This window comes from Lipophrys pholis, assembly GCF_963383615.2.
Source record: "Lipophrys pholis genome assembly, chromosome: 5".
Lineage (NCBI taxonomy): Eukaryota > Metazoa > Chordata > Actinopteri > Blenniiformes > Blenniidae > Lipophrys > Lipophrys pholis.
This window is the reverse complement of record NC_137628.1, coordinates 18,543,950-18,569,710: the sequence shown is the minus strand read 5'-3', so window position 1 is coordinate 18,569,710 and position 25,761 is coordinate 18,543,950. Positions and strand designations below refer to the sequence as shown.

At 41.1% G+C, this 25,761-nt stretch overlaps 1 protein-coding gene across 8 annotated transcripts in view; it reads right to left on the bottom strand.

The window, feature by feature from the left end:
- Window positions 1–25,761, bottom strand: part of kdm4c (lysine (K)-specific demethylase 4C) — a 33,491-nt gene that overhangs the window by 2,218 nt on the left and 5,512 nt on the right. For 2 of the 8 annotated variants that reach the window (XM_080464261.1, XM_080464263.1), the window contains exons 5-20: window positions 25,042–25,235; window positions 20,002–20,051; window positions 19,168–19,271; window positions 18,775–18,912; window positions 18,321–18,514; window positions 17,916–18,142; window positions 15,700–17,696; window positions 15,486–15,597; window positions 14,196–14,401; window positions 13,392–13,635; window positions 11,291–11,367; window positions 10,549–10,604; window positions 10,312–10,420; window positions 4,201–4,395; window positions 2,796–2,966; window positions 13–132 (exon numbers count right to left, since the gene is read on the bottom strand). In XM_080464261.1, the coding sequence (XP_080320387.1) occupies window positions 13–132; window positions 2,796–2,966; window positions 4,201–4,395; window positions 10,312–10,420; window positions 10,549–10,604; window positions 11,291–11,367; window positions 13,392–13,635; window positions 14,196–14,401; window positions 15,486–15,597; window positions 15,700–17,696; window positions 17,916–18,142; window positions 18,321–18,514; window positions 18,775–18,912; window positions 19,168–19,271; window positions 20,002–20,051; window positions 25,042–25,235 (4,194 nt within the window). The remainder of the gene's footprint in view (window positions 1–12; window positions 133–2,795; window positions 2,967–4,200; window positions 4,396–10,311; window positions 10,421–10,548; window positions 10,605–11,290; window positions 11,368–13,391; window positions 13,636–14,195; window positions 14,402–15,485; window positions 15,598–15,699; window positions 17,697–17,915; window positions 18,143–18,320; window positions 18,515–18,774; window positions 18,913–19,167; window positions 19,272–20,001; window positions 20,052–25,041; window positions 25,236–25,761) is intronic. The other 6 variants (XM_080464262.1, XM_080464264.1, XM_080464265.1 and 3 more) reach the window with 3 other exon arrangements.

Genomic DNA, 25,761 nt, shown 5'->3' with positions numbered 1-25,761 from the left:
TGGTTTGTTTACCTGGTACATGTAGGAGACGCTGGATCCCAGGTATTTGGCACCGTAGAACAGCCCATCAGGCCATTTCACTTGAACGGCTTCTCCCACTTCAGGAGGACCCGAGTTTACACAGTCCCGGCTCTGTAAACACGAGAGAGGAACGCTTGGTGTGTGTGTGTAAACGTCTGGGTTTCTTTAGGAGTCCTTCAAAGTTGGCATCGCGTTGGGGGGGGGGGGGGGGGGAACAAAACCTGCTGCTGCAGTTGTTTGTGTTACTGCACTGTTTAAACTCAGCCTTTCTTCCAGCCATTGAACTGAATTGAGTTTCTTTCTAAATGACTTGATGACGAAATATCGAATCAGAAATGGCCCACGGAGAATTTGACACATCTCGTAACTTATTTTCGATATGCGAGGCAAATCGATGTTTCTCTTTCCCATTGTGGTGCAGAATGTTAAACTCCTTGGCTTTGGATGACATTCCTTACTCAGTTGCAGTCGGATGAACATTAAAAACTAACCTGCAGTGACCCCCTATGACAGGGAGCAGCCGGTCAGACAGCCTCCATTTTTATATATATATTTATTTATTGAATAATAATTCTTTACAACTGGGAAGAATGCCAGTCTAAATTACGACATTGTGTCTGGGGTGAATAAAGGTTCTTTGAACGTATGAATGGAGACGTGAATCAATCCTGCACTCAAGTGTCATCGCAGCAAACCTGAATAAACGCTGAATGACGGAAAGTGAAAGCAGCAACCTTCAGTTTGTATTCTTGCTAAAGAGGGATGCTGGTATCTCAATGTGAGGCGCTCTTTCTTTTGCTGTTCACTGCTTCTTTGAGCTCAATTAAATATATATATATTTTTTTTTTTTAAAAAGGTGTATTTGAAAATCTCGAAGTTTCAGACAAATCATATTCATAAAGGGTTAAATCAAATATCAGTCAAGTGACCAGAAATGATGAGTTTTCTTATGTTGCATATTAGTCACAATAAATCCAATGTGCAAGACACTCGTAGCTAATAGTGTATAATAGCTAATAGCATGGACAGGATTGTGAATTTTAGAGGTTGTAAAAATACGTCTTGAAATAGCCAAATCAACACCCAGAAAAGAAAATACCTTTTTTTTAAAATATTTAAATGAGTGCCCTAAAACCGGAGTTAAGTCCAGGGTGTTAATCATACAACAGCCCCCCTGCAGCTGACAAGATGACCTTACAAAGTGGAGGGACTGCAAAGAAAACAGCATGTTTCATTTTCCAGTAGCCTTTTTGGAATGGAATCATTGGAGATTGAACCGTTTAGCCGCAGACCGAAAGCAAAACTGACATCTGAGCCAGGAGATCAGTGATGCATCAGTGAAAGCAGCCATACTGCCACTTCAACTGTAAAAACATGCATGTAGGAATACTGCAATGCGCCACAACTGTAAAACATGGTTTTTGATCCTTTTAGTTTTTAAAATGACTGCTGTATATAGAGGTGAACTTTTCAGGGTTTCTAAAGGTGTTTCATACCTTGTCGTATTAAAATGAATGGGATCTCAACCATTTTATCGAACCGGCAGACCCGAGATCAAACTGTGGTGTGGTGTGGGACCTGAACTCAACTTAGCCTGACATCGTCGGGTTAAATAATCAATTACATTTCCTAGTTCAACTTAACAGGAGTTTTGAATGAAATACATTTGAAGTCTCGTCTCAAATACAGTCCAGCTGAATTCAGTTTTGGACGTTTTCTGTTTACACTCGCAGGTTTCTTAACAGTGATCCTAGTTAGTAGATCTGCAGTGGATTATATTATGAATCCGTCAGTTTTTCAGTTTGTACTAAGAAAGTCAGAATAACGCTTCTATATCTTGATTGTTGAGGGTTGCAGTGAGCGATATCAAACCGACGCGTCTCATTTTGAATGGTGGTCCTAATATACTGCCTGTGATGGTGCTTAAATCTACAAGCTTAAAATAATAATGTAATGTATCCGACAGCTTCATGCTAAACTGAACTTTATAACCTTTTGAACGGGCAAAATTTATAATAGATCTATTGTTTTGGATCGGCTAATGTATATATGTGGGATCCCAAAGCAAAATGTGCTGCTTGTGTTTGGTACACGCTGTGTTAAGGACATTAAGACATAATGTGTGTGTATGTATATATAAAAACACAAATATACATAGATATTTATATTTCAGATTTACCGCTAAATAATGTTCACAGTACGTTATAAAAAATTTATCAAAAGATGAAATGTTGATGAAAGCCGATCAAATCAAATTTGAAAAAAAATTCAATACTCATGTTTTATGACATAAAGAGAATTCCATTATTACTTCTGTGGAGTGTACGCCATTGTAATAGCAACTAAAAGACTTCAGTGGAAGTGGGTGTTCAGTTGGCTGTAGATTTAAAGAAAACTAGTTCATTTGATGCCAAGGCTCAGCGTTGGATGATCTCATTCACACAGTGACACATAAGTGTGTGAATGTGCTCACCATTCATCTCGAACATCCTGTCAATAACACTGCTGCCTTGACAACACAGCCGGCATCTCGTATGACATTGTTATTTGAAAGGCTTTTCCTGCATCCCTGTTATTTCCTTCAAATGTTACAATGATTCATGATTCTTTTTTTTTTTTTTTTTTTTTTTAAAGAGAGACCGTTCAGAACAAGTAAACGAAAAGAAAAGTAAAAGAAAAAAGCTCCTGTGCAATGAGGACTTAAATATCCGATATGACCTTGTACGGCTGCGAAGTGAACTCTTGAGCACGAGTCTAATTAAACATATCCTCACCACTATATCCTCGGGGTAGGTATCGTTGGAGAAGGAGCCATCATCAAACATGACCTCGTAGAACATCTGGGAGCTGATCTGCGTGACCTTTGAGCTGTAGTAGCGCAGATTCTTGTGCTTGGAGATCACCGTCTGGCCCAGAGAGATGGAGGCTTGACACGCCTGCTGCTTCTAGTGTAGACACGGGGCAGACAGCCGCAATTAGACCAGCGAAATAAATTACAGGTTAAAGTACAACTTCACTCTTACAGGGGAAGTGATTACTGTACTCGTGCGAATTGTACTGTAACAGTTTAATGAGTCCAAGATGGTAATTATTACTTCTTCTTTTTTTTTCATTCCACACTAAATAATAGATTTGGGTTCGATTACATTCAGGTTTTAAAAATGCGTGTGAGGTCGTGGCGGCTGCCTCAATATAATATTGCACATTAATTGAATGATCACTATAAGTACATTGCATGTAACCTTAGGCTTTATAAATATTCCTGAACAGCAACAATTAGTGAAGATGTGTTCAGTCTTTTAGAGAATTACTCTTTTAAGCTAAAATAAAATGCACCATTCAAGTACAACCTGTTCCCAATCAATCCCAACACAACACACATTTTTAGTCTCACAATAAATCATTGCTGCACTTTTTCTTTTCTTTTTTTTTTTAAAATCCTTGTTGCACCAGCTAATGTGTATATTCAAATTGAGGCTCCAAACAGTTCTTTGTATTCAGCAGAAAGCGGTTGCATGTTAGGGACGGTGTACAATCAGGACAAGCCTTAAAACTTGGAGTGTAAGTCATAAATTATGAATTGTTCCTGTGGTGTCTGCTCCAAGCAGAGCTTTTCTTCAACCGCCTCCCTTGTGAAATTACATCCCAACACGTTCACAGCCTTGACGTGCACTGACGCCACTGTGCTATTACGTTACAGCGCAGTCTTACTTTATGCTGCCGTCACTTCCCGGGAGGATTTTCTACAATGTGCAACACGGCTTCAAGCGCGCTCGACCTCTGCTGCCGTCGTTTCACGCATACGCTACTGTTACGAGAGGAAATTGCTCTTAGCGCATGCTTGCATTAAATAAACCCGTCTCTCTACGCCAGTGTTTTGAATGCTCCGTTTGAATGACGGTGCAAATCACAAGAGGTGTGAGGTTAGATTCAAACCGAGTCTCAATCTGAATCCAAAACTGATTTTCGACTCAGCTGGTGCAACAAGCGTGCGACTGTAACTTTTACTGCATTTTATTATGTTACTGCAAAATCACAAGGTTGTTCACGACAGGGTCAATGAATCCCGTCAGTCTCGTGCAAGATGAGGAAAGCGCCATCACACTTAGACATGTCCATTCTTGCTTGAGCAGAGCGTGGCTCATGTCAGCCGGAGTAAACGACCGTCCTAAAACTTACAGCTGATGAACTCCGTGACTGGTGTCTATGACAGGTGATTGCCACGACATACGGCCAATCATCAGGCTCCATGATTACACCGGCAGCATGGGCACACGTCACATGAAAGGAGGTGGGACACCGGCCACATGAGCACTGGATACAAGCCCCTGCCTGCCGCTTTCCCGTGTAGCGTTTACGACAATAGATGCACTTCTGTAAACACATACAGACCAGACCAAACTGTCAAGAACAAAAAGCTGACCGCCAACAGCTTGAATTCACTGAAGCTGCACACGGCAAACCGGTGAAGTTTCAACGTTACACATCAGGGGTGTCAAACCTGTTTCAGTTCGGGAAGCGACAAACACCCCAATGTGGTCTTGATGAGTAAAATAACAGCATGAAAATTAATTTAAAAAAATAAATAAATAAATAAATATCCAGTCAGTCTTGATATCTCCTTTTGAGTACATTTTAAAAGAGTTTTTACAAAACCTGAACAAGTTAACATATTCAAATAAGTAATTTCAAAATGGTGACATTTCCTTCATAAAAGTGAAAATTACAGCTTGATTCGGTTTGAATTTGTTGTATCCATACATACAAGGAATTAATTGAATCATCATTTTGCTGAATGATCTGAATTCCAGTCAGCAAAACAACAAAAACCTGTCTGTTCGATGCCAGCATTTATTGTTATTGGAAAATAATGGTAATGACCAACTTTATATATTGAAACGTCATTAAAAAGGGCCAGAAATAGGCCGTTATGTTTGACACCCCTGCAGTACATGAATAATTAAAACATTTAAATAACAATTAGGAAAAAATGTTTTTTTTCTCCTTTATTTTTGATTAATATTTAGGTATCAACTTAAGCAGAGTTTGCTGATGGTAAACACTGGCTGTATCTTTTCCCCAATCAGCAATTCTGCTTGAAACATCACACCTCAAAAAAGTGGAAAGCTTCATTCAGCTTGAAGTCACAAACTACGTACCATTAGCTGAAAGTAGAAGGTAAATAGTGGAGGAACAAGTGTGTTCGCTTTGACATTTACTCACACTAAAGACAGGTGGTCCAAAATAACAGCATTTTTTTTTCCTTCTCATCCTTGTGTGCTCATTTTAAGCGATTTATATACTCAAATAAACCCGTTGGTGAAATCTGCTCAAAGCATTATTAGATACGGCAGCAAAAAAAATAAAAAATCACTAATGTGAGAGAAAAAACTCATGCAGTGCGAGCTTCCAGTCGTAACAAACTAAAGAAACACGTTAATGTGCTGCTGCAAAATACAAGGAACTCTCAAATAAGGCCAATCATATGACATCGTTTGAGTTTTCCACAACAAATCAGCACTTCAGCCTGCATGCTGTGGCGTTTTTCCTCTCGCTTGAGGTCTGTGTGCAATATGCAACCGCACACACTGGACAGACTAACACACACACACACACACACACACACACACACACACACACACACACACACACACACACACACACACACACACACACACACACACACACACACACACACACACACACACACACACACACACACACACACACACACACACACACACACACACACACACACACACACACACACACACACACACACACACACACACACACACACACACACACACACACACACACACACACACACACAATCTGACACACAATCTGACACACAAACATGGCCATGCATCTTTGCACAAACACACTCGTGCCTAAATGTTTAAGACCAGCCCTCGGTTTTTCTGCACCAAGCAGCCCATCAAGTCCATTTCCCTCCTCCTCTTCCCACAAATCCTCCGCTCTCCCATTAGAGGGGGAAAAAAAGTGACGACATCCTCCCATTATAACCCCGCTCCCTCCCTATTCCTCTTTCGCCCCCTCGCCTCCCATCTCACTCCATTTCCTTCAGTCTCTTCCTAATAAAAATATCTACATTCTTTTTTTTTTTTTTTTTCCCCCGCTCTGCTTCCCAACCTGCTGTCCTCTTATGTTTCATCTCTCTTTGAAGGTAATTTATTCATTATTCCCTTGAAATGCATACTTAAATATCCATGCGTGTTGACATATCATACCACTATATATAGAAAAACTCCACTGCGGCTACACGACTGTGGCAGAGGGGCTCAGTTGGGAATTAGCTGGTCGGCAAATTCCTTCATAATGATGCGATAACACGTAACCTGTCGCGTCAATATTTATCGCTGAATACAAGTCTTATTAACTGTTTGTCGGTACATAAAGTTCTCAAAGTTAACAAAAGAAAAGTTTCTCTGATATTTGTGGCGGAAAACGTTGATGGTCCCGGGAAGAGCATCAGAGTGTTTGATAGGCGGAAAAGAAGGTGACGCTGAGCGAATACCAAACTTCAGTTCCAAGTGTCTGTCCTTATCAGCTAAGCCTCGGAAATAAATGCCCTTTGTTCATTTCTTTGAAAAATCAATAACTGATCTAATTATTTAACCTACATGGCAATAATTAAATGTAACCTCTTCTGCAGGGTTTGGCCTCGACTTCACAATTATCAGCTTAGCCCCCTTAATTCACATATCTGCCGAGGATCAGCGGGTATTGTGAACGGAGAGGCGGCTCTTTTCTTCTTGCAAGTCAACCCGAAAGGCAAAGTAAATGCTTAATTTAAAATGGGCGAAGAAAATCCAAACTTTATCCCTTTTTTTTTTTTTTTTTCGATTAATGAAGCCTTTCTTGCTCCATTTCTGAACTGAGGGACTTTAAAAAGTCAGTCCTTTTCTCAGTGACTAACTTGCCCTACATTTGGTAGAGCCTTTTCTCATACCTCCTTTATTATGGACAGCAGGGCGCTGATGAACTGGACTGACTGTCTCGTCCACCTATTGAGGCCAGCCTGACTGAGATTCTGAGTGACAACCGACAAAGCCAGTGATTTATTTTTTTTTTTTTAGGGTTGTTTTGTTTTTTGTAAGATTTGTGTGTCTCAGTGTCATTTATGAAGACGTCAGTTGAAAACAAAAAGTATATGTTAACTCAGACTAAATGGAGTTTTCTATTAAAATGTGTGTGTGTGAGAGAGAAAGAGAGAGAGAGCGTTTTTCTCCACGCCTTCTGCAGGGTGTATTTGGGTGCCTGTGTTGAGCCATGCGTTAAGAACATTCCCACAGTAAATTATGAATGTGTATGTGCGTGTTCGTGCGTGTTGTGCGATAGTGAATTATAAATGTACAGGGCTGCTGCAGGGGCGATGGGTCCAATACGAACTTGAAAAACACGTGGCCCGTGGGGTGGATGCACGTATGATGGAGTGGAGGCGCTAGAAAAAAAGGTGAGCCATCCCGTGAAAATGGACTCAAATTTAAATGACGATAAACAGTAACTCTGTCATAATTACGCAACTTTTGTCCCACAGTGTATCGAAGTAGGGGTTTATCTTTTTGTTTTCCATGCAACTCACCACAAAACTCAAAGTGGCTATTTAAAAAGCGCCATCTTATAAATTTAAATCTAAAATTACTTATGTAGGCATTTTATTTTGGGAAAATATGCCCCCAAAAAAACCAACAACTACTTTGTGTCATCTTGTGAGAGAAGGAATACTTAACGTATATGCACTTGATTTTCAAAGGATCTGCTTTCAGCTTTCTGGCTACAAAGAGTGTAATCTGTGTTGTCAAGCATAAATTGGCACTGTGACAGACTTAGCATTTTACAGCTCGAGGCTGTTTTTTTTTTTTTTGTTTTTTTAAAAAAAAGGTCCTTTCGATCCTTACAGTTATGCCACCGCGCAGGTCATGTCAGAGGCTTTTATGAGCGTCCCGCCCTTTCCAGTCTGGACTACAATTTTCATTTTGTTCGGATTTTGGCCCGTGGATATGGAAACTGACTTTGTGGTTTGTGCTTTCATATCCAAATGAGCTTAATTTCAATGTGGTGTGAGAAGATATGAACCATATCCCTGTAAATACCCTGTGGGTAATGTCACTGTGTCCACAAAGTTTGTGTCCCATTCAGTGTCGGCACAGCAATATCCCCTGCACTATTTTTGTGTGAGCGCTCATGTAGGAACGTAGCCTGGATGATTTCTCTATGGTGCAGTCTGTCACTGATGAAGGCTTTATTCAGTCTCTCAGGAAGAGATGAATTCAGCCTCATAGACTCGCAATACAGCAAACTATGCTTCAAATGCTGAGGAGAAGACAGAGTACGCACAGAGGGGCATAAACTGGAAATAAACCCATTTTAAGCTGCAGTTCAAGGTTGGCTGGATAACCCTGTCACACAAGGGTTACTCTTCTTATTAAGAATAAATGCTAGAAAGAACTCCAATATAGGTATCTTACATTAGTTTTAAGTCAAAATAATAAGAATATCACATTGAAGAAACAATGCAACTTTTTTGCAGTACAAGGTTGTCACACAGCCAAATATGCAAAATCGTACAAATCTTTGGAAAATACTGCAAAGCCAGTTTATTTTCCTTTGAAATGCCACAGTTGGGAGGAACATGCATTTGTGGGATGATCAGCAGAGCTGAGTATTTGGGTTGCATTCATGAAAAGTTTGCCAAATCTTCTCTGCCAATGTCCAACAGCTTTTCTTTGCTACGACCTTTTTTGGCATTTTGGCAATTCCACAAGTTATTCATTTACCACGGAGGAGTGTCATTAATATGTGGAACAACTGTACACAGCCACAACAAACACTCATTGAACCACATTTGTCGCAATTCAACCATTGCGGTTGAGCTGGTCTCTCATGGGGCTTCGGTCAGAACTGCTGGCAGGTTTGCCAACATAATATACGTTCATAAGAAGCTATGAAAGAGCTGCAGTCCCTCTGCAAAGCAGTGGAACTTCCTTTTCTCCATTGTAAAATAGGATCTACCCAAACTCTCATCAGGACAACAACTGAAAGATGTAGAATCCAAACAATGAGTTGGTGTTAATTTATTTAAACATTTTATTGAACCCATTCTCACGTGAAATGTTGTAACTACTTTTGAAGACTAGTTCACGATGAGTCTTCCACATTTTGATTGATTGAGCTGTTTACCTATAAATTTCGCAGAGTTTAAAAGCTAGGGATCTCCAGATTGACACCAAAATGATACTTCAAATATACTATTTGTTTTAAGTGGTACTTTTAGTCTGTTCTCCATCACACAACAAGCTGTGCAATTTCTAATAAGTATTCCCCACCTGCTCCTACAAAGCATGGTTATATAAACGCCCTATGCTAATGCACTCGGATCATCTAATCAAAGGCGGAGAGGCTTGTTGGTGGCAGACTTAAGTAAGCAGTTGGAGCCTCTTCAGCTCTGAAAACAGAGACAAAATGTTTGTGGGACGTTTGCAATATTACAAACAGCATATTTTTCATCTCATTTTATATATATAATTTGAACAAGCAATTTTTCAATTCCTTCCTAACAGCCTAGACTTTAATCAGGAATACCAGCTTTGGTTTTTCTGTGTCATATTGGAGAGAAAATCAATTGTTAATGCACTTCACTAATAGACATTACAGCCTAAAAATATGTTATATCTCTAAAAAAATACACATGAAAAATTATTCCATAATTACGAAACCTTGAAAAAAATAAAAACCCAGAGAGTTGTATAAGGGCCCTAACTGTAATGTATTGCACAGAAGCAACATTTAGACCTGAAACAATAAGCAATGACTGCGATTGGACAAGCTCCGTCTCTGTGATCCATCTTGTGTTAAGATGTGCTTCTCCAACACTTCACTTTCTGCTGAGCTATCACGGTGCCTGCAGCAGAGAGCTAACTATAGTGGCAACATGTCAGGTCTGCTGAGACACACTCCAGCTCTCTCATTAAGCAAACATGCATGCACACGCAAAATGCGCAAAAGTTGCATGCACACAAACACACACACACACCCGCGCAAATACACACGAGGAAAACGTGCACCTACACATCTATAGACAAACACGAGCCCACGTACGGCCCTGCAATCACAAACCCCCACTCACACCCACCAGTGGTTAATTATCTAGCTTTGATTGCGGGCATGTACGTCTCACATTGTTAATTAGAACTGTGAACACTTCATTAATTAGACCGGCCCGGTCCTGAAGGATTGTCTGTGTGTATGTTTCTGTCTTCTCACCAGTTTGTATCGCTGCATGGGGATTCTGCTGGTGTCGATGGGACTCCTCTTGGCTTCATCGCCGAACCTCGCCTCCGGCAGCGCCACTGCGCACATCACGTGAGCCCATCTACACGCACGCACACACACAAAATATTACTCTGTGATGATTGAGACACGCAGACAATTTATTGGGCTGAGCTCTGGAGATCAGGGATAAGTATGCAGAGCTCATCACAGAACAAAAGTTTGTCTCACTTGTCGTTTTGGGTTTTCTTCAGCGCTCCACCTCTGAGGTTACAGAGACAGCATTCCTGAGCAAACAAAGACAGACAAGTGAGCAACAGAGGGAGAAAGTACTTTACTTCCTTTCGCCAAATGCTTTGCAGAAGCCCGCGTACGGCGACAGCATGTAAAGCTGCTTCCTGTGTGGCACTGGGTGAAATTGGTGGGAAGCTGTGTGTGAAACATCTTATGTTACAAAGGCGATTATATTTTACCATATCAATTAATTGAATTCAAATCTAATCCTGCATGTTCTCCTGAAGCCAAATGCACACAACGGGATCAAGCCACAACCTGGAAATGAGTAAAAGTATGGGAATCAAAGAAGATTGTGGAACAGTTGGGGGAAAGATCCTATTTCTGTGTTTCATGTAAAATGATTGGAATGTCAAATGTCAAAGACTTCCCTCTTTCTCAATGAAGCACACATTCTTTTCTAGTCATCTATCAAGCCTGTATTTGGTAAGATAACACTGTTAAAGATAAATGGCTGCTCCTAAAGTTCAGGTTTATCCAAGACAAAAAATATGTGGATTCCAGTTATATCTCCGGAAGATTTGTCTTTACCAGGCTATAAATTTATGAGGTAATGAAATGCTGTCCCTGTTGCATACGTAGTTTTCAGTGAGCGTTCAGGAATTAACAGCTTAGCTGTGAGAATTCTACTTTGTAAAAAAAAGAAAGAAAAGAAAACTTAAAACAAAAAGTGTCTTACTGCTGCGAAGCTTTCTTCCGCACACCGATCACATGACCACTTTTCACTGACGGCCTCAGCAGCAATACCATAGCAGCCTAAAGGAGAGAGGGACAGATAATGGATTTATTTATCTACACCAACACAGTAGTGGAGTTGCACTCATGCCTCATGACAAGAAGGTCTCAGGCTCGAGTACAGGTTGTGTACAAATTGAGAAGAGAGCTTTTTTTGCTCATACAGATTTTTTGTGAATCTGTATGTTCTCCTTTTGAGTTTTCTCTGTGTATTCCGGTTTCCTCTCACAGGCCGAACAAAACAAACAACATACAGTTCAGGTTAAGTAATGACTTGTTCCTCGGTGTTAATGGAGCCTGTCATCATATAAAGACATATAGAGGATGGATGGATGTGTTTCAGTTATCATTCAACTCATTCACCAAATCCACCACAACCATTGATGCATACGTCCTCTTTTTTTTTTTTTTATATATAAATTAAGCTCTCTTCTCAATTTGTAGCAAACCATCACTAAAAGCTCACTGCATGGTATCAGTGGACCAACAGACAACCGCAGAATTGACAGGAAATGTAAAATCTATTGTTAGCTCCAAAGAGCAGAACAAACTGACACATCAACATTGTTTCTACAGATAGTTGACTGAAAAGCGGTTCTGTTCCATACAAGAATGCGCAGGACTGCCGACTAAGTGGAAATCGAGAGCTCTACGGCCTCTGTGAACGTGAATGTTGGTGTGGTCAAGACAGAATTGCAGACAGCACAGGAGGAAAAGTTACTTTACTGTGTCACTATATCCCATATAAAACCAGCTCTTTGTGCAAGAGCAGAACTTTTCATAACAGCAACACAATATAAATACTGCTAGTGTGTGTGTGTGTGTGTGTGTGTGTGTGTGTGTGTGTGTGTGTGTGTGTGTGTGTGTGTGTGTGGGAAAACAGCACAGAGGTAAAGAAAAATAAATGCTGGTGGCCTGAAACAGAAGAACATTTGGAATTGAATTAAGTAAAACAAATGTGATTGTAGTCGAAGCCGGCAGCTGGTTACAATCCACAGGCTTGAGGCTTTAGACATGTAAGCTGGGGGGAATTCTTATTTGTAAAAAACACTTAGAGCCTGTATATGTGTGTATGTCTTTGTTCCTTTCCTCCGCTATCCATCACAAAACCAAAAAATAAATCTCAGCTCACCTCCGTTTCCTTTGCAGAGTTCGAATAACATCCCAGAGAGAAAGCTACATCAACGTGTACTTACTGTTGGGTCTCAAAACCAAACTTGTGGCTTTTTCATCAGTGTCAAATGACATCGACTCCATCTCGCACTGCTCTACCTCCACACATTTACAAAAACCAAGTAAATAATAGTAGTAGAGCGTTTAGGCACACACAGTATACATATGATGGCCTAAACCCCGTAAAGTACACCGACAGCAGAATTGACAGTGGTGTCAGTGATTCAAACTGACTTAAGAAGAAGCAACGTCATTTCAAAGCTATGGATTCAGGACAATATATAAAGACATTCAACAGTAGAATGTATCAGCAAAAAGCAGATGTTTTGCAAGGCTGGCTGGAGGTTTAAGATATCAGCCAAATGCACACAATTGGGAAAGAGATCTCGGCCCATAAATGTGTGAAGGAGGGATTGTGATAACGCAAAATATATTGCATCCATGCATAAAATGGAAAAGCAAGCTCAAGGGCCTTTTTTTTAAGACTGTGTGTGTGAGGGCCTGTTGGCTTTGGGCTTTTGAACAGGAAGTATGTGTGGTGAAGGCAAAGGATTCACCCTCATTTGGCTGACGAGGGAAATAAAATACTCCAAGCCACAGAGAAGCATGGGGGGGGGGGGGGGGGGGGGGGGGCAAGAAATAGAAGAAATGGAACATTGAGACAGAGTGAGTCAAGACTTAAACCCACTGACCCTCTGACTACAACAGTGAGACAAGCACAACATGTGGCAACAAACAATGTGGCTTGTTTTGGTTAAGAAGTCAAGAGAAACTACAAGGCTCTGTGGGTGTAAACAGCATCATATATCTGAGGATGGACTACTACTTGCACTGTCAAGTACACGTGCTATCTTACTCTTGTGTATACGTACTTGCATGAACTTGCAGGCAACAACTCTGACAGTAGAGCAGAGGGGAGGTGCCATCTTCCTGCAGCAGAGGGTGAGTAGGAGTTGGGGGGAAGTTCTGCTCCCGGAAAGAGAAGCAAATCTCTGGGATGAGGGGCTTGGTCCTCCTCAACTGCCCACAGGGAGGGGCAGGACCCTCCAATGGAGAGGAGCATTTTGAGGCGTCCTGCTCATTGATTTCTTTATTGTCTTCCGTTTTGTCTTCAGCCTATGGCAGGAAGGGACAGCAATTTAGACGTACTCCCGCTGATCTTATTACAGACGAGGGAAATAATGCACTGCAAATCATTAAGCATTGTCAGGTAAATCTGCTTCCATTGCATATTGACTTTTTGTACTTCTTTCAACTCAAATAGTACTTTTGACTTTATCAACACACATTGAGAAGAACACTGTGTGCCTTCTCAGCACCAAGATTGATACAAACCTAAATAAACATGCAAGTTTTCCTCTTCAGGACAACAAATGAGCTGTAATAATCAGCATAATTGTGGTTGGTGACAAATTATAAACATGTGTGCTCCTTTCCATACAAGATTTAATTCCTGTAAAGTACAACCTGGCAGACGGATAGATCACCCAATAATATTGTGAAATGCTGATTGCTCCAATTACAGCCTGTGACCAGCACTGTTATAGAGATAACGCTTCATTATGTTGAGTAACGTCAATAGAGCCACATTGCAACGTAAACTGTAAAATGCTCTAACGAGATTATTCATATGCTGAATAGCTCTAATCACAGACTTGTGCTGAAACCCGCTTTACCTGATAATAGGGCATGAAGAGTGTGCAGACAGCACAGTATGGCTGCATGGTGGCTGCATGAGCATTGTACTCCTTCTCTGACGTGAAGCAGCTTTTTCTGCTCTGCCACAGGTGGATGAGTGGCTTTGCCCAGGCCTCCATTCGCTGCCCCTCCTCTTCCTCCTCTTCCTCCTCCTCCTCCTCTGCCAGGCTTGCTTCAGGGGGCTCTAATTGGAGAAAAAATAAATAAAGCATTACAACCTTGCAATCACTTATCCATTTAAATGCTGCTTCTTTTACTGTGGTGAAGATAATGATTCACGCAACGCCAAGAGCATAACTCTTATCTGATGGTTTGTTAACTCATCCTTTTGTGAATGTGGAAAAAAAGCAAAACCTAAACAACCTCAATTTCCCCAAAAAACTTTGTCATTTTCATAATTGACTTCTGCAACATTGATAAACCGGCATGAACTTGCTTGTAAGCCAGATTTAATCATTTATACTGAATGCGCCTGTCTGTTTATATACTGCCTAAAACTAATTAAACCCACTCATCTCATAAAACAAGTTTCTAGCCATGGTCATTTCTAACTTGAAGATAAACAGCCACAATTTCTGAATAATTCAGTCTTAATCACAACCATGTAGACAGCGAATGCTACTTTTGGCAAATAAACACATTAGTACTTGAAAATGAAGGACCCTTCCCCTAAAACCAAGAAAACAAAGTGTATCACGGGATCATTATACTGTGGTAGCCCTGAGAATTAAAAGTTTGGTTTATGAGTGCACTGACGGCAGAAGAATCTTTTTTTTTTTTGGTGGTGGGGGGCATAAAATCTGATGAAAGGAAGGGGAATCACAGAACCAAATGGGTCACTGTGGTATTCTCAACATGTGTTATGTTTGGTGTAGAGAGGCAACAAAGTGAGGTAAGTTACTTCTAAACTTTCATTTTTCAAACACGACTTTTACAAAGAAAATAATACAGCCCTTCATCTAAAAGCTTTTTATAAGCTTAAAAACAAAAATGATATGGTAACTGTATTCTGGCGCCCTACAATACAAGCAAAGAAGTCAAAGGATCATGGTTTCTGGCCAGGTGCCAGTGGTTTTGCAGCCGTAACCACTACAGGAAATGTTCCTGGCTCTTTATTGAAATGACTCTGGGCTTGCACTATGTGCTTGTTTCACTGCCTGTATAATGGCATTTTTATAAAGGTAAAATTGTAGCAATACCTTTCAGTGAACTGTGTGAACTGTGTGAACTGTGTGCGTGCGTGCATGCGAGAGAATAAATGTGCCCACCGTCATCACTAGTGGTCTGTTGCTTCACAGCAGTGGGTACAGCCCTTGCAGTGGGTTTCCTGAGTGGGTGACGCCAGCTTTTACTGGTCCGCTTCACTGACAGGGCCGGATACTGGCATGGAAAAACACGATATGAAGGCATTTAGTGTGCACGTGACCTCCGCATTAATGAAATGTAAGAAAATGATTATAAATGTGTGTGAGAAACACTCACTGCACAAACCTCCCCAGGTTCCAGGCCTGATTCATCACAGTCATAATTATTTGTATCATTTTCCTCCTCTTCTTCCTCCTCATCAGATGAGTCACTACTGCTTTCTCCCTTGGCACTACATTGCTGCTCTGCCTCCTCGCCATCGGATCCTTCTTCTTCCATATCAGACACCTCATCCTGCTCCCCTCCTATCCTGAGAGGTGAAACAGCAGGACCTGAATGTGTACTCTCCTCTGCCTCACTTTGTCTCGCCAGCTCCCTGCACAGGGACATCGCTTCAGTCCCGTCCACTTCATCCCTTTGCAGGTCATAATCTCCACAAAGTCCAAGAGGCTCAATAGCACCAACTGAAACTAGGGATGTGGGCTCAAGCTGAGCCCAGGTGAGAGGCCCACCCTCTTTGTCCCGGTCTCCAGACTCACGGAGGTCTTTATCTGGATCTTCCAGGTCTGTAACCTCTTTACATTGAGGTTCCGTCCACATAGTGTAAGGTAGAGGGTCATGGCTGAAGTCATTAGGAAGTTCGGGGTGCAGACTCTGAATAAGAACAGCAGGACTTGGGGAGTTGAGGTTTTTCCAGATACTACTGGAGAAGGTTTTGGGCTCCACGTAGGTGTTGTGGGAGGTGGAATGGGACGGGGAGTATGTAGTGTGATGTAGGGGGTGCCGCGTTGAGTGGCTCTCACTCTCAGAGTATAATGCTGGGGTTGGGGCTGGAACATTATTGTTTGAAGTACTAGTCCACAGTGAGCCAGCACTGTTTAGACTGAATGTACTATCTGTTTCAGCTGGGTCTTTGGACTCTGAGTCTTTGGGGAGTGGTAAATCAGGATCCTTCTCTTCTGGGGCTGCAGCGCTCTGAACTAGCTGGTTTGAATGATCCTTTTCTGCTGCAGCTGCAGACAATATTAGTGTTTCCTGGGCATCACCAGATGTTATTTTGTGTGGACCACTGGAGGTTAAATGAGCTTTATTTCCTTCTGTACTGGACACTGCGGCCCCTTCACATTGCAATGGAGATTTTAATTGCCAGTTGTTGGCGTGTTCTACCACACCAGATTCTGTTGACACCATCGAGTCAGACTCCTTCTCTTCCCATTTGGTCTCCTGCGAGGACGGAGAACCAGTCGATGTTTCCCTCTGAAGCACAGGTGCAATCTGGAGATGGCACGATTTTGATTTGGGGAAGTCCGTCAGCCCATCATGAGCTGGGGTGAGTGAGGGCATCTCTTGGGTTAATACGGGTGGCAAAGGGCAAATTCCAACCTTGTCGGTGGGTTCAGGAGTAAGTCGTGGCATTTCCACAGCATTTGTCTGTAGGAAAGGAGGAAATAGACTTCCCTCTTTGCCGCTATTCCCTGAACTGTAATTGTGTTGTGCGAGGGAGAACGGTTTACATGATGGGAAACTACCCCCCTCTACTGGCTCACTTTTGAGATCATAAAGTGCTTCCGCAGTGGAGTGAGGATTGCTATGTTTTGGATCAACAACCGTGTCCATTTTCTCAGTTTTCACAGTCTTGTCAGCGTCATTCTCTGCCGTTGTGTCCATGCTGTTGTCAGCGATAGAAGGTAAAGTGTCTCCTCTACACGAGAAACTAAAACTCTGAGCTTTACAGTCAGAGGGACACAGGGCTGTGACAGTCTCAGAGGAAGTACTTGTGTGGGGGGATGAGTTGAGATTTCTGGCATCCAGAGGAGGGATCCTGATCGAGCAGTCTTTACAGGTTGAGAGGTCTCGTGGTTCAGAGGAGCAACAATTTGGCTCATTAATTTCCAGAGCCTCTGGCCTTGGTCTGAGTCCTTCAGGAGTACTGCTTGTGACCCTTGGCCCTGAGAGTACTTGAGGATCCATTTGAGTTTCTGCCTTCAGGTCATCCTTCATTTGTGATATGGAGGAGCTGGATTGACATTCATGTGATGGCTCCTTTTGGGAAAAACCCAAATTCTGACTCTCCACTCGATTTACTTTGACGACACACATCTGTCTGCAAGCACCTGCCAAAGGATAAAAGTGCGGATAATAATTTATTTTTGTAGATAGAGCATGTAAATACTATTAAATGAATGAGTGGTGTTTAAAAAAATAAAAACAACTTTTTGCCAACTCATAAGGAAAAAAGACAGTAATCTGAAATCCACACAGAGAAACTCATCATCAGGGCAGTTTCCGCATTAATAGATATGTTAATCGTCAAATGTCATCAGTCAGCTTACCAGGAAGCTGGGCAGAGGTTTGATTGAGGTTGTGCTTTGACTCTGGTTCCTTTTTCTTTTCTTTGTCTTCCTTACACGCTGTCCCTGATATCGACCTTCGCACCTTGGCACCAGGCGGACCGCCCAGACCTTTCCTCTTGCTGGTGTTCAATGTCGAGCTGCCATCCAAGCCAACAGGCTCCTCTGTGGTTCTGAGGCGTTTGGAGCGCATGCGGGAGTGGCCACCGCTGTATGACAACAAAAGAGAAACAAGAAGTAACTCACAATTCTGATCAAATGAAAAAAACCAAAAAAAAAACCAACAAATACAATTGTAGACATATGTGGAATAGGCAAACAAACGTTGAGTTTTGCTGTTAGGAAAAGGTGACCAGTGACCATTTGGTAACTAGACGAGTGCTTTACCCTTTAGTAGCAGACTTGGCCTTCCGGCGCCCCTGCACCCAGCTCTGCAGCTCTGGCGTTGTGCTGGGAGTGGCGTGAGTGTGGTCAATAGGCGTTAAATCTTTGCCCAGCATCCAGTTAGGATAGCGGTCAGGCTGGAAACGCTTCACAAAGGGCTCCATGGATATCTTCACCATGTCTTTGCTACACGTGCACTAGAGGAGGAAAAGAAGAAAATAGTTTTTTTTTTTTTTCCTTTCGCTTGAGAAAAACATCAAATGGGTTGGTTCATGCACGGTGGTGGTTAAGTTTACACGCATTGTGTACTTTTTAAAGTCCCAATTACAATATATCTAGTCATTTTTGACACTACACAGCCATCAATTTAACTTAAGTTAATGACAATATATTTGCTAATACCAAATACATAGTTTTGAGAAAAATACTAATTAGATTGATCAAAGTGTACCGTTACCTGTGTGGCCACCTTTCCATAGTCTATCCAGCGCACAGTGGCAAAGTTGGTGGATTCTGCACAGTTAAACCCATGATTGAACCCAGCATGGTAGCCGTAAGGGAAAGTGATCATGAACTCTCCAGCTTCCTGAGTAATCTATCAGTTTATCCAAGAGAGAAAAAAAGACAAAGGACAACAGGCTGGATTACACAGTGGAATAAATGACGAGTCACTAAAAAAAAAGCTACCGTAAATGAATAAATATCAAAGAAATAAACCATTTCAGATTCCTATAATCGAACTATTGGCTAAACAGTAAAAGGTCTTTTCACAAACCTGGAAAATAGCAAGAGTGTAAATGGGAAGAAAAAGAAGACTGAGACTAATGTTTCAAAGGCTGTCAGAGCATACCTTATCAAAGGGGATGCCATACTTCTTCAGTATGGAAGGGGAGATTAGAGTCATCTTGTGACGAAGAAAAGCTTCACAACCCTTGAAGCTATTGGGGAAAAAACCTGACACAAGCACACACACAATCATTAGAGAGAGAAATAACTTGAAAGCTTTGTAAAAAAAAAAAAAAAAAAAGGTTTAATGCTATAGCTTCTAGTATTAGTAAAAAAAAAAAAATACAATACCTCCTTATTTGCAGCATGTGATTAAATCTATTAGCTTAATTCATTTACACTAAGCATATCTATTTTCTCAGAATAAAACATACTCAAATGAAAATATTCCTATTCACAAAATGTATTTCAGGCACTGTTTTTGTGGTTTTTTTCATCAGAATGTCGGTACTGACATGTAACACATGGGCGGCTGTTGGGCCACTTGGTGAATCATCTTCCAAGTAGTGGTGACTAAATGATCATATCTGTTGTTTTTCCACATATTCTGAGGCTGAATTAGCATTTCATGTTTAAACTATAAGTTTACAGTTCACTCAAAGTATAAGTGGATGAATGTGTGTATTTGCAAATGCAATCAGTGTTTAGTCTTTGGAGAGTTTCCACTTCAACTAAAACAGTTTTCGCATGTAGTCAGAGATCATTAGTATGCTGCATCTCAGGCTTTGCCATTTCCTCATGTGTGCGTTCTCATTGCTGGGATTAATTTATGAGTTGTACTTTGTTGTTTGGTGCAGACCTGCCTCTGTGTAATGAGATTGTAAAGCAATAATTATTTGACTTCCTTGCACAACTGAATTCATATAAGCAACCCAGAGAATATAAATGATTCTTTTACCTGTAGCCAGACGCTCCAGTCTCTTCCCGTGCTCAGGAGGGATGGCATACCTGTTAGAAAAACAAATGTGGCACAGACAGTTATTTTTTCCACCGTGCATGTGAAGTTCTGAACATGCGTTGTTAATTATTCTTACAGTTTAGCATAAGCAAGACACGTTTTGAAAGGAGTTTCCACTATTTCAAGACTGCCATCAAGTGGTGGATAGATGTAAGATAGCAGAAGGTCTGATACAGCGTTTCCAACATTTCCCAGTTTAAGTGTGACAACATACAGAGTGGTATTATATATTATCCCCGGTCTATGTTCATACCTCCTTTAGTACCCTTCCCTAATTTGCTGCTCGTGCATTTTCAGGAAAATGCTGACCTTTCAGAATCTTCTTCCTGTATAATATTTCCCAAATAGCTCACACATACCAAGTTATTTCTCTGATACAGACCAGATTAACCATAAACTCATAATTCGACAACAATTAGCGGTGGTTTGTTAGCCTTATTCTGCTTTTGCTTTTTCACAGTGCTGCTGAGGCAAAGTATTCACAAAGTTATCCACAAAAAGCCCAAGAAAGTGTGACAAAATTCCCTCAAGGTTCAACTAGGCATTCCATTTGACTCGTACCACCCTCCCTCAGGTCTGTGGCATTTCTATCATCATATCAACCTGTCATCTAAACACAGCAGAGTGAGACGAGTTGGGTGGGGGGGGGGGGGGGGGGGGGGGGGGCAACCTCAGGTAGCGGTGACACGGGGAGTTGGAGGGAGAAGGAGATTGAGAAGAGGTGAGAGGGGTGCATCTTTAAGTTGCATCCCTCCGGGGACGAGATGTCAAAACAGCAGTGAGATAAAAAGCCTGCACACCACTCTCTGTGTGTGTGTGTGTGTGTGTGTGTGTGTGTGTGTGTGTGTGTGTGTGTGTGTGTGTGTGTGTGTGTGTGTGTGTGTGTGTGTGTGTAAGAGACTGTCTGGCTGCGACACTGATCCCTGTGGGGTTGCAGGGCTCACTGCTCTAATGAGCAAAACTCCCTCCAGGGCAAGAGAGGGAAATGGAGCAAGCCAAGCTGACAAAGAAATAAAAAAGCAAACTCTATTTTGATCTACCTGCGTTTCGTACCTTCATTATTTTAACTGTGACCTCCTAATAACATGTCTCACACACTAAATCCTTTCACACACACCAATGACACCTGTGCGATTATGCTTTCTTATCGGTTGTGTTTTGAAATCTCGTACTCTGTGTAGTGATGCGCTTTCTTTAAAACAAATGTCATCGTCATCACTAATAGAGCAACTTTATCACATCGGAAAAATCTTTTCCATGTCGTGTGACAGGTAACCGGTGTGCTTACAGACATAGTTTAGAGGAAAAGGAACACAGTGCTTTTTCTGCAATCACAATTTACAGACATGTCCTAAATGTCTCCCGCACACACTCACATGCAGGTTAATGGTAGATTCTAGGTAGGTGGCTTTACACAGAGATGTCTCCATTACCCGTGACTAAGGTCAGAACTGTACAAGCCCAGCTCAGACAAATTTTTGATAAAGGGCAAAAAAAAAAAAAAAAGTTTGTTAGAAAACTGTGAATCTCAGCACCGTAATAAAAATTTTAAAAAAAGTGATTTTATCAGCTTGGACAGGCATCTCAGTAGAGACTATGATTGGGCACACTGAGGCGAAAATATGAAGTAAACAATGCCCAAACCCCAATATAGTATATGAAAAAAACAAAACAATGACATACTCCAAGATATCACACCACCAAACTACGGAACAGCAACACATTGTTAGCGGGGACAGTAACCTATCCAGACTCCAATTAATCCAAAATGTTACCGCGACACTGAGAAAGAGGAAACACATCGCCGCACTTTTAGTTTCATCGTCCATTTCAGAGTAGATTTTAAGGTTGTGATTACCCAAATGCTAAGCGCAGGAATAGTGTTTGAGTATCTGACGCAATGTTTAATTTATAATCAGCTCAAAATGCAGTCTGAGATCCTCTGGTGAGCTCCTGCTGCTGATTACCTGGATTCAATTAAATGCAAAAAAAGCAATCAGAGCTTGGCTACGAGGACTTTGTTGGTCTGGAAAGAGACCTGGATTTTGTTTTGGCTTTTTTTGTCCTTTTCTAAATGACCCCTATTTTGGTTTAATTATACAAAACATTAAGATATGTGCAACTCCGGTGAGGTTTTGAGAGTTTATGAAAATGAAGACAAATTATGGCCCCTTAAACTTCTAATAATGACACAAACACTGTGCATTTGGCCCATTAGTTTAAAGTAACTCTTACTTGGTTTAACATCCAGAAGAACATTAACCACCAAATATATGACAAGTTTGTTTTTCCAGAAATTGAGTCCAAAAAAGTGAAGTTGTCTTATATGTGGGCTCTAGGGGCAAAAGAGAAAGCTGCTCTACTTTGTTTTTTCTTTTAAATGCCAATAAACATAATCTGATACAGTGTGTATCCCATTAGAAAGTAAAAATATCCCCAACATCTAGATAACCGCAATATGTGCTTAGAAGTAGACAAAGTGGCTCAAAAGCGGTCAAATTCATCAGCTACACAGGAGGAGTTATGGGTAATTTCAAGCGGAGATTTATACCCATAGTAACTGTCAAGCTGCTAAACATAAAAAATAAATACAGTGTCACCGAGTGCAATATACGAAGATGAGAACACAAAAATAAAGTCGAAAAAAACACAAACAGTTAGAGGAGATCATACCATGATCCTCAAAGTGGGTTTTAAAACATAAAATAGGAGAAACATAAAGACAGAATGAACATAACCCGAGCTGTTCTACAGCTGAAGACACAGAAAGTCTCCAAAGAGCTCAACATCCCTGATTCAGAGTTTGCAGGCAGTCGGGGCTGGTGTAGAAGAGTCAGGCGGTGTAACCGGCTGTCTTCACGGAGAGGAATAAATATGGTCCGGCCTGAACTTGGACTACAAGGAGAAACTGCCGTCTTTTCAGCGTTATGTCATTAATCTGAGGAAAAACACTCCCAGACCAGCTAAATCAGAGAGGAAATACCAATCAGATCCCTTCGGTGTAAACAAAAAGGGGACAGATCGATGACCATGAGGTCCAGTGACGATAAAAAGAGTCAGTCATGCTGCGCGTCTCACTGACAGAACTCGACTTAATTTGTATGTTTTCCTGAAGCACATAGCTGCTCTGAAAGAGGCCGGCAGGCATCATCATCATACATGCAGGAAAAGGGCTGTATGGAGCGCGTGTGTCCTTATAGATATTCTGAAAAATTTGATTGTGTATTTGCACAAATGTTCAATTCAACATATTTCCGTCATCTATATTCTAAAAAATATAGGTTTTTCCTTAACAATCGTTGGTCTGCAAACATTTATTTATTTATTTTTAAATGAGCCTTGTAACCTTACAAGTTGTCTTTCAATGGGGGTTGTGTTATAACCAGACCAATACGGTACTATTGCAAAATATTACATCCTGCACATTGTGATACTAAATTAAATCACAACTACAAAATGTTAAGTAGGGCATTTTTTATTTTTTTTTTACAGAAAACCAAGTTAATTGTTGGGCTTCAGAAATTAATATTGTATAACATTTGCAAAAATCCAGCAAGTAACATATAGCAAGACTGATTGCATATTATCACATGTTTTACTAAATATTAAAGGCCTCAAATAAAATGTTTACTCACTTTATAAAGTGACAAAAGTCAAAACTTTTCATTAAACCTGACAGTGTCTTAAAAATAGGCCTTTTTGACCAATGGTTCTTGATGCGTTTGTGACAAACTTACTAAATTAAATTTGTGCTGCTTGATTGGCTTCATTGTGCACACAAATACGCCTCTAAAAATATCCAACCAGATGATTTAATCCTTGGGGAATAGCACAGCTCTGTACACACTGCCTCCCGGAGTATCGCTGTCTCATATGTATTTAGACCCTCCTAATAATCACTTATTGCAGCAGACCTCCTCCTCTGTGGGAGAGACTGAACGAAGGGAGAAAGACCCCCGGGCTGGAACAGAACTGTTGTCCAAATCAAATTAAACCTGCGGTGTCGCAAGTAATTCACAATTTAAAACCACTTGCATCAGGAAATCCAATGCAGGCTGTTGAAATGGATTTTTAATGTCCGATACAAATATGCAAGTGGATTATGAAAAGGATGTGCGTCTCCAAATGTTTGCCAAGCATCATATAAGGCCCCGAATTCAATTACAACCTTCCAAATCTTTCAAAACATTTGACATTTTTTTTAAATAGTAAAGATCCTATGTTTATTCTAGTAGATACCGAGATGGATAATTTAACAGTTTTGCCTTCTCTCAGAAAACATGTGTATCTACTGTAAGTGTCGCTTGCTTGCAGTAGAAGGTGTAAATCGTCTACTTTGTGGGAAAAGGGTGATCGCAATGTAACGTTCAGTTTAAAGGAAATCGATCTGACAGATGAGCGCATTAGCCATCTGGAGTCACACTGGTCCCATAAACTGTGACATTAATAGCCCCGATCCCTGCGGACCTGCTGCAGTCGGCGAGGCTCAGGATAGCGCGCAGCCACTTGTAGTTAAGAGGGAATGACTTAAAAAAGGACTCGCGCCCGTTTGTGTTAGTTGATTAAACCCACTCTTCGACGATAAGATATGATGTTTTTAACAAGTCAAGTGAACAGTGAGGCACTTCTACTGTCTTTAGTCTGTCCCTTTCAGACACATGACCACGACAGGCACATACGTATATAGATATCATCAAGTCTTGTCCACACAGTTCTAATAGATAGTGAACAAATTTCAATGTAAAGTAAAGTTCATGCATAACCAGAACAACAATAAACGTGTCGTCAATGTTGTTTTAAGGAGCCAGAAAGTAGTGTGAGCCAAAAGGAAAAAAAACACTGTCAAAACATTACTCACAGCTTTGCTGTTAATGTAAATTATAATATAGTTGATGTCAAAACTACATTTAAGGTTGTATAAATTGTGTTGTATTCTTTTGTTGTTCACTTAATGTACCTAAAGCCCAGGTCCACACTCACCAGGACTTGGGCTCTCCAAAGTGAAGGTAGTTGATGCTGTACAGGTCCATATCTTCAGTGTGCCAGGAGAAAGTGGTCTTCCACATCCCAAAGTACAGATACGGAGTGTTGACCCCCTGTATGGAAACACCGCAGTCCTCCTCGATGACATCCAAGATGGAGTTCAGGTGGCCAATATTCCACTCATCCACATCCTGGAGAATTAGGAACACAGGTTAAGAGCTGGACCGCAGCCTGGAAGTCAAAGTCAGCCTTGCAGGTGTTGCAGCAGCCAATGGAATCCAATCAGGAGCGGCTGTATGAGGCCGCTTTGTGCTCTTCGTTGTCACATCACCTCTACTGCTGTTCATTAGGACACAGAGATCGTCACTAACAAGCGGTTTCATACACGAGTGGTGAACAGTGGGGGGCTCTATTTACAGATAATAAAATCCACACCGTGACAGCAGGAACCTAAGAGATGAGCAACAAGCCTCTCTGGGCTAAGTATGGTCACTTTGCTTCTATTTTAGTGACAAATGTCAAGTGTACTGCGCTTCTAAAGCATCACTGTGGGGAACTACTGCCCAGGATTAAAAAAATATTTAAGTTCAATACGTGAGGAACTGGAAACTTCTATTCTTCAGATTATTACTCTCTATACATCAACAACCCACAAAGCCCAATACGTAGTAGAGCATGGATTACTTATTACTTTGTGTTGCAACATGTCTTTCCGAC